Genomic DNA, 10,666 nt, shown 5'->3' with positions numbered 1-10,666 from the left:
TGGTCCAATATGGTAATTGTCTTATTTCCCATTTCCACAATTTCAATTCGTTTCCAATTTTCCTTTTTTCCATGTGTCCCTGTTTCCTATTTCCATTTATCCAATTTTCAGTTTTTGTCCAATTATCCAATTGTTCTATTAACCAATTTTCTTTTTTCCAATTGCCCTATTTTCTAAGTTTTCTTTTTTTCCTATTTCCAATTTTCCAATTTTCCAATTTGCTAACTTTCCTTTTGTTCTATTTCCTATTTTGCTATTTTCCAAGTTGCCTTATTTACTATTTTTCAATTATCCAGGTATCGAATAGTCCAATTTTCCAATTTTCCAATTTTCGAATTTGCCTATTTTCCAAGTGTCCTTTTTTCCTATTTCCTATTTCCTATTTCCAATTTTCCAATTTTCCTTTTTTCCAATTTTCATGTTTTCAGAGTTTCCTTTTTTTCCTTTTTCCTATTTTCCAAGTTTCCTTTTGTTCAATTTTCCAATTTTCCAAGTTGCTTTATTTTCCAATTACCCAATTTTCCAATTTCCTATTTTCCAACTGTCCTTTTTTCCTTTTTCCAATTTTCCAAATTTTCCAAGTGTCCTTTTATCCTATTTCCTAGTTTCCTCTTTCCAATTTTCAAAGTTTCCATTTTTTCGTATTTCCGATTTTCCAATTTTCCTTTTCTTCTATTTTCAATTTTCCAATTTTCCAATTTTCCAAGTTTCCTTATTTCCCAATTTCCAAGTTTGCACTTTTGCACTTTTGCTATTTTGCAATTTTGGAATTTCCCATTAAGGTTTGCTTTTTTTCGTTTGTAAGCCAATTTTATTGTTGTTAATCTAATGCTGTACTGCTGTAAATTACAGCCAAGGAGTTAATGGTGTAGTTTGCAATCCCATCAATTTAATGCACCAACAAAATACCCAATATATGAACCTTGGTATATATAACTGCAACATAGGCAGCTTAATTAACGGGAAAGGTAAACATTCATATCAGTCTAACTCAAAGGCAAAGGCAAACATTCATATCAGTACTTCATATCAGTCTTACTCAAAGGCAAGCATTCTCCACATTCATATCAGTACTTCATATCAGTCTTACTCAAACGCAAACATTCTCCACTAAAGCTAACCATATTGTCCTTTACAACTTCAGACAGAATCTACGTTTATTTGTTTTGTTGCAGTCGGCAGCTGTGAATTGTAGTACTTCAATACTTCAATACTTGAAGATGTCTGATGTACGGCCTCCAAACGAGCAAGTGAGTTACCCGGGGGACATGCCGTGGCATGTGCCATTTCCATCTCCACCGCTGACTCCCAATGATGATCCCACTTCATCTGGAAGTGAGGCCGACAGCACTGATCCCCTTGACAAAATCTGTGCCGTGAAGCAGGAGCTCCAATATTTCTCTAAGGCAACAGCTTGGTGGGAGACCAAATGTGATCTTGATGGCCAAGTGATGGCAAACTTGGCCAACAAGTTGAACAAAGCATTTGCTGGAGAAGTGAAGCAAACTCTAAAAGCAAAAAGTCGAAGCAAAAAGTTAGAGTCGTTGAAGTTGAAATTGGAACAGCGAAAGAAAGATGCCGTCGAAAAATTCAAAAAATCTGAAGAATATAACCATGAAATGGTTGAATGTTTCAACAACGGCTTCGAAATGTTCCGAGATTATGCTTCAGTCATCTCACCAAACTACAATTGGAGTGAAATTGATGTAGGTGGTGTGTGGGAGGTGCTGAATATAGGTGGTGAGGGAATGGGTCATCATAGTCTCGTGCGTGCAGCGAGGACAAAGAACAAAGACATGGATCTTTTGATGGACCTGTAGTAAGGGTGAGTGCTGCTTCAGTTCATCTGACCCGAGTACATGGATCTTTTGTTGCCTTCGTTTTCCCTTCGCGGGATAGTATTGTTAAGGTTCGGGGGCGATTTGTTTTGCATCTGTGAAATGTACTGTAATGGATGTGTGTGTATTGTATGTACATTTACTTAATATTGCTGTTATATTGCATGTATATTACTTAATAATGACTTTGTATTGTATAGATAGTGTATGAATATTGGATGTATAGTGTTAAACTATTGCTACCGTATCAACCATATATTGCTTCCGTATTGGCTCTATAGTGCATGTATATTGGTCTGATATTGCTATTAGATCGTATGTCAATGGCATTTGGTCTAATAACACTCCACTTCGTTCAAAGTAATCCTGATTTCAAATATCACGGACACGACAATTGTTATCCATCCTTATATTTCCCAAGTTTCCTTTTGTTCTATTTCCAGTTTTCCAATTTTTCAATGTTCCTATTTTCCCATTATGTAATGAAAAAAAGTTGCGTGCTTTGGCTAATTGAGAAAGTAATTAATATTGTCCAATATGGTAATTGTCTTATTTCCCATTTCCACAATTTCAATTCGTTTCCAATTTTCCTCTTTTCCATGTGTCCCTGTTTCCTATTTCCATTTATCCAATTTTCAGTTTTTGTCCAATTATCCAATTGTTCTATTAACCAATTTTCTTTTTTCCAATTGCCCTATTTTCTAAGTTTCCTTTTTTTCCTATTTCCAATTTTCCAATTTTCCAATTTGCTAACTTTCCTTTTGTTCTATTTCCTATTTCCTATTTCCTTTTTCCAATTTTCCAATTTTCCTTTTTTCCAATTTTCATGTTTTCAGAGTTTCCTTTTTTTCCTTTTTCCAATTATCCAAGTTTCCTTTTGTTCAATTTCCAATTTCCTATTTTCCTATTTTCCAAGTGTCCTTTTTTCCTTTTTCCAATTTTCCAATTTTCCAAGTGTCCTTTTATCCTATTTCCTACTTTCCTCTTTCCAATTTTCCAATTTTCCAATTTTCCAAGTTTCCATTTTTTGGTTTTTCCGAATTTCCAATTTTCATTTTCTTCTATATTTCCAAAGTTTGAATTTTCCACGTTTCCTTATTTCCCATTTTCCAAGTTTGCAGTTTTGCTATTTTCCTAATTTCCTATTTTCCTATTTTATTTTCTGAAATTCCCAATAAATGCTTAGTTACATAGTCCTATTTTGGGTTGAAATCCACAAATTCCAATTTCCCATTAAGGTTTGGTTATTTCATTTGGAAGCCAAATTTATTGTTGTTAATGTAATGCTCTACTGCTGTAAATTACAGCCAAGGAGTTAATGGTGTAGTTTGCAATCCCATCAATTTAATGCACCAACAAAATACCGAAGTACATAGATCTTTTGTTCCCTTCGTTTTCCCTTCGCGGGATAGTATTGTTAAAGCTTCGGTGGCGATTTGTTTTGCATGTGTCAAATGTAGTCTGTAATGGATGTGTATGTATCGTATGTAGAATCACTTAATATTGCTGTTATATTGCATATATATTGCTTAATATTGCCTTTGTATTGTATTGCTAGTGTATGTATAATGGCACACTATTACATGTATATTGTCATACTATTGCTATCGTATTATCCTTATATTGCCCTAATATTGCTTCTATAGTGTATGTATATTGGCCTCATATTGCTATTATATCGTATGTCAATGGCATTTGCGCAAATAAGTCTCCACTTCATTCAAAACCAGGATGATTTTTGGCATGCTTAGGCCAAATACAACAGAAAAAAATATCCATTCAACCTTGTACAATGGAACGCACAATAACCGTCTTACATGTCCTTCGAAGACCAGTGTGAAGTATCCTCGGATGGTACCGTACAACTCTAGGTCCATGCGGAATTTGATAGAAGAAAACTTATTCAGAATCTTTCATATTTATAACCACTTTGCTTGTTATCGGAGGAAGAAACAAAAATAATCATAATAATAAACGGTGTGATTTCAATTATTTCAAAATATTGATGTCAATACTGTTTGTTTGACATTATAAGGGCATGTCTCACACAATTAAGCCCACAAAATAAAGTAAACATGCTATAAGCTCCACAGTAATATTGACTTCATCTCTATAATCAGAATAATGGGGGAAAAAAAGCACGGAGAAATACATGAAATGAAAAACAACTCGGCAGTGACTGTGAGATTGTGTACATAAAATTTGGAACAACGTAACCAATTAAAGCTAAGGCATCTCATACGTATGCCTACAGAAATCAATGAAAAAAGATAACCAATTATAAAAAGTTTCTATTGCATTATGAAAAACATACGTGTAAGGAATAGAAGTTTTAGAACTAAACCAAAAACTAAGGGCAGGACCATGCATTAATTTAGTGGTTATAAGCAAGAGGAAAAAGCACAAAGCATGCAAAAAATTCATTTGAACACATAAGAGAAAGTAAGATACCAATTTGGCTGTCATTCCCCTTCAGCTGCCAGACGGCACACCTAAAAGAAAGTAACACAGGAAAATTTATATCCATTACAAAAAACATAAATTGAACACGATAAAGCATCCTTCGACACTAAATGTATAGCAGTTTTTTCAATACCTGTCATGCGATCGCATCAAAGTCACCTTGTGATTGTTCTCCGCTTCCATTCAACAAAGACTGCAAACAAAACACAAATAAACACAAATCCATCAATTTTTCAGCAACAACACACAAGCTCCTAAATAAATAAACTATCTAACTGATCAAAACCCTAGTTTACGAAATGCATTACAAATTTACAAAGTCATAAAAAAAAAACCGAAATAAAAATTTGGTACAAGTTCCACTAGCAAAGCAGAGTAAAAATTATGAAAATAGTACCTGAAGTTCACCGATGAAGTCAGATAATTTACCAATCTTAAGCAGGATGGTGCTAGTATACCCTGTACACAGAGAACAATCACTCAGATCGAATACAGCTAAATACAGAAGGAAACTAATCCAATATGCAAGAGGAACGACGAGTGATTGGTACCTGCTCCAGCTAAGATCAGCAAACACAGTATGAGGTTCCAAATTCCAATAACAACATAATGCTAAGCAGAAAAGTAGAATTGCTGCCGACATTATTGAAAACGAACTAAGTCAAAACTAAATTGCGAAATCTTAAGAAAGCTGTATGCTTCAGTAAGTCCACTAACAGATTCCCAGTGCAGGAAATGAAATTGACCTATATCACATAAATTGCAAACAAAACCACAGACACAAAATGTGAACAATGGCTACAAAAGCATCCATAAAGAGCAACAATATTTATATATGGAGGTGTACAAAATAGGTAACCTTCCAAATCGAAACAGTGTGTGTGCCATGTAAGGCAATTAGCCACTGCTTCTAGACTGTACAATATTACACCTCACAATATACAGCAGGGCCAAAGACCCGGGTTGCTACACATAATAACTACACCTAGTAGCTGTAGCAAAAAGGCAGGAATTTCCAGCAAAGCATCGACGTCTGCATCTTCATATAAACGAGTTCCTGACATAATTAATGAGCACAATGAATTCCCAAGTCCTAAGTCCACACTGAACTAAATTCACAAACATGAAGACATATACCTCATACATATGCCTCCCCCCTTAAACCCTCTATTGCAAGCTTCAGTCTGTAATATTTGGTCTTCAAAGGGTCAATTGTATGCAACGAAATCCCAGCACTCAGATGCTCCAAGAATTTTACGGTCAGGATTCCGCAAGACGCACTGTCAAGCCAATAAGCTGGGAAATTAGAACTGCATTTATGTAAAATAGTTTCTAAACTCCACTAAATTAACAAACCTTACCCATCTCGTTGTTGTGGCACATCTCCAATGGTGCAAAGTGAGAATGCCGTAAAGCTTGACATCTGCAGCCCCCTTTGCTTCACCTCTTCAAGCTCAGAAGCTTCATAAAACTTCATATTGTACAGCACTTGTGCCAGCGTCTCGGAAATAGGGCGAAGCAGTCCAACCAGCTTCTTTGTGGTGGTAAAATCAGAGTACGAGTCATACACAGTTGCAGTATGATTGACGAAATCAAGTTCGATTGCAACCCAGTGGGACAATTGCAGATTATATGGAAAATAGACCTTCCTAACTTTTGTCCAAGCTTGGCCATACCCGTGTTGCCACGTACCGCGCACATAGTGATGTATATTGTTCAGCTTGCTGGGTGTAAGGTCACTGATGTTTTCAGCAACTGCCTTCTTCGCTCGATGTGTCTTGCCAGTCGCTTTGACCGGCTCTAGAAATTGCTGCACACATTGAAATGAAGCCATATTACATAATGACAATCAAAAGAAAATGAAGCAGTGAATGTTAAATGGTAACATGTTTACCTGCAAGCAACAATCTGCCGTTGTCCACTGAGTTCCAAATACCAACAGATGCGCGAGTTGCCTTTTCCGGATCAGAAAGGTTGCCATGTCCAAGTGCTGAAAGTTCACGTATATAATATCAGCCCAATTTCATACAACTTTACACTTAATAAAGGTTAGAAAACAATTGAAGTCTCGTAATAAAGTAGAGAATTGTGTATTCTTACCCTTGAGCTAATCCATTCCGTATCATCGATCAGTTTGTAGAAAAAATCAGCGCCCACCGAACATGACTCCAGCTGCACCTCCGCACTACAAGAGGCAAAAACGTAAATTCCCGATCAGAACTTAGGTGGTAACAGTTTTCACAACATATATAAAATAATATTGTCCCATTTAAAATAACAGTTTTCAGAACTTAGGCAAATACGTAAATTCCCATTTCAAATCGTTTATATTGTAAATAATAGGCGTATACATGCTGTCAAATTATACTATAAGCACATTCGGCCGTGAGCAATCAATAACGTGGCCGTCATGCGGAGGCCCTACGGGCATAAGTTGAAATCCGGCTACAGTCCGGCTAGAATGAGGGAGTTATATATGGCCCTAAAGTCAGACAAATATAGAATTTACTTATATGTAGCAATTAGGTGAGACAAATATAGAATTGTTGCTAAGTAGGAAGCTACTTCACTGGGGAGTGGAATAATTTTGCCTCAATTGTAACAAAACTTTCAAATTCTACATATAAATATGAAGAAACATGATAAAACAGGAAACAAAAAACTTGTTAGATTTTATCTCCATGCCAATCATCTTGACTTTATTTGTCTCCATTTTTGTCCCCTTGAGCACCAATTGAGAATTCTTAGGTAAACTACTTATCTCTATTTGTTTCTCCACTTGAAATTGTAACGACAACCAAGCAATTGTATTTGTCTTCTATTTCAACTCTGTTTTTCTTCACTTCAAATGTGACCATAAGTTCAATTCTTTGTTCGAGTAATAATTTGTTTCAGATTAAGAAACTCTTTGAACACATAACCATAATCCAAGAGGTAACTGCCATATACAGTTTAAAAACATCCTCGACTGCATTAATATTTTTTGTTATCAATAGAAACGTTATATTTAATCAAGAGGAAAAAACATCGATTAAATAATGAAAAGGAAAACTCCAGAACAACTAAAGAAAATCTAGGCAGCTATGACTGAAGATAAAACTATAGGAAGAAAACAAGACTTTAGGTAACATCATCTTAAGACAGCAGCCATGTCTCTCAAGATTATAGAGTAATTATAATCCTTCAACTGCCTAGAACCCGATGCCCAAAGAGAAGCCCGGAATTTAACTCTATCCCATAACTCCTCAGCCCTTACTCCTAACTGACCCTGACAAAATCTACGATTGCGCTCCATCCAAATGTTCCAGATCCTCGACTGCATTAATATCACTGAGGAAAGACACTAGCAGAGTCGAGGAACATGAGGAACATAACATGGAGGAGAAGACCAGATGCCATGGGCGGAAGGAGCCGCTATTACAACCCCTTCTAAATCTCTTTTATTGTCTTCTTTTGAGTCTAAATGTTATAATAATAAACTACAATTCAACATTTCTTAGTACCTATATTTAACAAAATACATTTAACAGCAGCAGTCAATATTTGTTTGCTTTAACAAAGTGTGAATTTTGTTCATCACAAATATACACATGTATATTAAAGCGAACTTGGTAATTCTCTCATTTCTATATCAGCACATACTAGCATAACATGAAGATTGGATTTTGAAGGTAAAGAATCCTAACCTGATCTCATTTTTCCACCCAATGCAAAACTCCATTACTGCCTTCACATGTTCAATGGGAAGGGGTTTTGATGGATCAAAACATGGCGGGGTTTCAGTCGCATCCGACACACTCATCGTCCTCTTCTTCCTCAACGGATCAGTAAATGGACTACACAAAGTGTGGGACGGACGCTTCTGTCTACAGCCTTTACCTTTCTCTTCTTTTGTTTCAACACTTTTAGACCCTTCTCCATCACCAGCCATACTCACTTTGGGTATACTTGGAGGATTGATCGGACCTCCCGATGCCATACTATCACTTATTTTCCAATCTTCTAACAACAACATCAGTCTTTTGCAAATTTCGTCACACCCGGCCACATCTTCCGGGGTAGGCAGCTTCTCGAGAAGTGCATGCTCAGCTGCTTCATGCACTTCTAAGTGAGGAACGGAAGTCACCATTTGTGCCTCTTCGACTACCAAGGCTGCGGATGGTTCGGCTCCATCACCGGGGCTTTTTGTTTCCATTGCTGCCGGTTCTATATGCGGACTACCATAGTCATGTAATGGTCCTTCATTCATATGAGGACTACGGAGGTCCTCATGTCCTTCCCCACCCTCATTCAACCCACTATTCATTTTTTTCAGCTGCTCTATCTCCCCCTTGAAATACTGTTCCATGGAAGCTAGGGTCTTGCCAAAAGCCTCCACTGACTTTTTATATTTTGCAGACTCTGTTTCACGTTTCAAGGACTCCGTCCGTACAATTTCTTCCAACTGATGCACTCTCTTGCGAAGTCCTCGATTCGAATCGGCTACTTTGGCCAATTCATCCTTTGTCCTTTCAAACTCACGCTTCAAAAAGCGTAAATCAGTGGACGCGATTTTACCCTGCATTAAGTTATAACGCAAATGTTACAATATTTCGAAAATATTTCCCATCAACAGCAGTGTTTTTCCTATTGTATTATGACGTATATATTGGAAAAAATGTAATGCTTGCTTTAGAAGACGATGGACGGCTAGCAGTTTCAGCAATGTCCTCGTCTTTTTCTTGCACAGAGGGAGAAGTGCTGGTTTTCGGTTCTTCGTCATCGCCAAACAACTCAACAACTTCTTCAGTGTCGTCGACATCGTCACCCCAACTCCAATATGGCTGCTGCTTCTCAATTACAGATGGGCGGAGGGGTTGCACATCAACCTGCAATTTAGAGAGACAAAAAACATATTATTAAACCTATAATTTGAATCAGAAGCATAACATTAGTATTATAAACAGAACTAACCTCTGCATTTTCAAAGACTTGACTCATTACTTCGTGAAAACGAGGCAAACTATTGATTCTCCATTGTACTATACGAGGGACTTGGGCATTCTGTTCGCGCACAACGATATGCAATGCAGCGAATGCTGGAAACACCTCAAAAGCCCATATCTGTTTTCAAGAAAAATATATCAATCACTGTAAACAAAGTAAATGGAACTTATACATAAACGGATATTTCCTCACCTGAAGTGCAAAGCCAAATCCTTTTATGTGGTACTCCCTTGGTCTACCACTTGCCATTGTCTTGGATTGCTTTGCTGATTTTTGGGTTTTTAAGGCTTTCTGGGGCACTTTGACTCGCTGGTATTCTGCGCACAGTGCCCTCAACAATGACGAATTTGTCTTGGCATATGACACAGCACCCCACGGATACTTCTGGAAGTCTTCAACATCTTCGGCCAATTTCAAGTAGCGCATGTCAATGTTGACATGCTTTTCACTGCCCAACAGCACAAAAACAGCGAAATATAACAGCCCAAACTTGAAGACGTCCTCCTCATCACTGCAGTCGATGAAGGCTTGTTCGAGTTCGGAAAGGCTGACCGTTTTATTCTTGCAGAAATACTTCTTCTTCAATGAGCAGTTGTCATTAGTTGCAGTCGGAATGAAGGGAAGCTTTCCAAACTGCAGCCTGTGATGACGCAAAACTGCTGCGCTGTGAACTGTATGACCTTGTTGCCAACGATGAATTTGATCCCGTTGACTTGAGAAACTGTCCTCGGGTCTGCCTTTCTCAACAACAAGCCATGGATAATTTGTGTTGTCCACTTCAGGTCCTCAATTACTAACAAATGGCCAAAACAACTGTCCTTGAACCTTTGTAACTGTTGCCCACTAAATTTGTCCTTAATTGTACATATCGCTGTTTTTGTATGGGAAAGGGTCAACGCCTTTCCCTGGATTTTTTCATCCGCAGCAATCATCAACTTTGCTTTCGAGACCATATTTCCCTACACACCACCATTATACAAATAATTTCAAGCCTTTTAAATATACACAATTACAAGCAATAAACACACAATACAGATGCATCTCATGGCAATATGCACTAGATATATCAGTGATAAACCTACAATACAGCCCCAATAGAACTTTATATGCATTCATGTTTGTTCACCAATGGCCCATGACAGAAAAAATACACATTCATTGTGGAATCAACCCTTATCTTTTCTCTCCACAAGTCTTGCTCTTATATTTTCCCATTTCCTTCTCTTATATTTTCCAATTTCCTTATGTTACATTTTCTGTCCACAAGCCGTGCTCTTATATTTTCCCACGTCCTTCTCTTATATTTTATCTTCAAAAGGCTTCCTACAAAAGTTTTTCCCATTTCATACACCTACAAGTGCAAAAAATGGGAAAAACTT

At 37.2% G+C, this 10,666-nt stretch overlaps 2 protein-coding genes and 1 pseudogene across 2 annotated transcripts; 1 reads left to right on the top strand and 2 right to left on the bottom strand.

Moving 5' to 3' along the window:
* The first annotated feature begins 1,220 nt into the window (after positions 1–1,220).
* Positions 1,221–1,820, top strand: LOC148296215 (uncharacterized). Its single transcript, XM_088248215.1, has one exon. It carries the CDS (start codon positions 1,221–1,223, stop codon positions 1,818–1,820), a length of 600 nt encoding a protein of 199 aa, XP_088104341.1.
* Positions 1,821–5,439: 3,619 nt separating this feature from the next.
* On the bottom strand, positions 5,440–8,713 carry LOC148296214 (uncharacterized). The gene is made up of 5 exons (XM_088247786.1): positions 7,988–8,713; positions 6,402–6,486; positions 6,196–6,291; positions 5,663–6,111; positions 5,440–5,581 (listed from the first exon to the last, which is right to left on the bottom strand). Exons 1-5 carry the CDS (start codon positions 8,647–8,649, stop codon positions 5,440–5,442), a joined length of 1,434 nt encoding a protein of 477 aa, XP_088103912.1. The 5' UTR covers positions 8,650–8,713.
* On the bottom strand, positions 8,655–10,240 carry LOC148296213 (uncharacterized; annotated as a pseudogene).
* Positions 10,241–10,666: the final 426 nt, after the last annotated feature.

Source organism: Prunus avium, chromosome 2, assembly GCF_965620075.1.
Source record: "Prunus avium chromosome 2, drPruAviu1.hap1.1, whole genome shotgun sequence".
Taxonomy (NCBI): domain Eukaryota; kingdom Viridiplantae; phylum Streptophyta; class Magnoliopsida; order Rosales; family Rosaceae; genus Prunus; species Prunus avium.
This window is presented reverse-complemented; position numbering and strand designations above follow the sequence as displayed.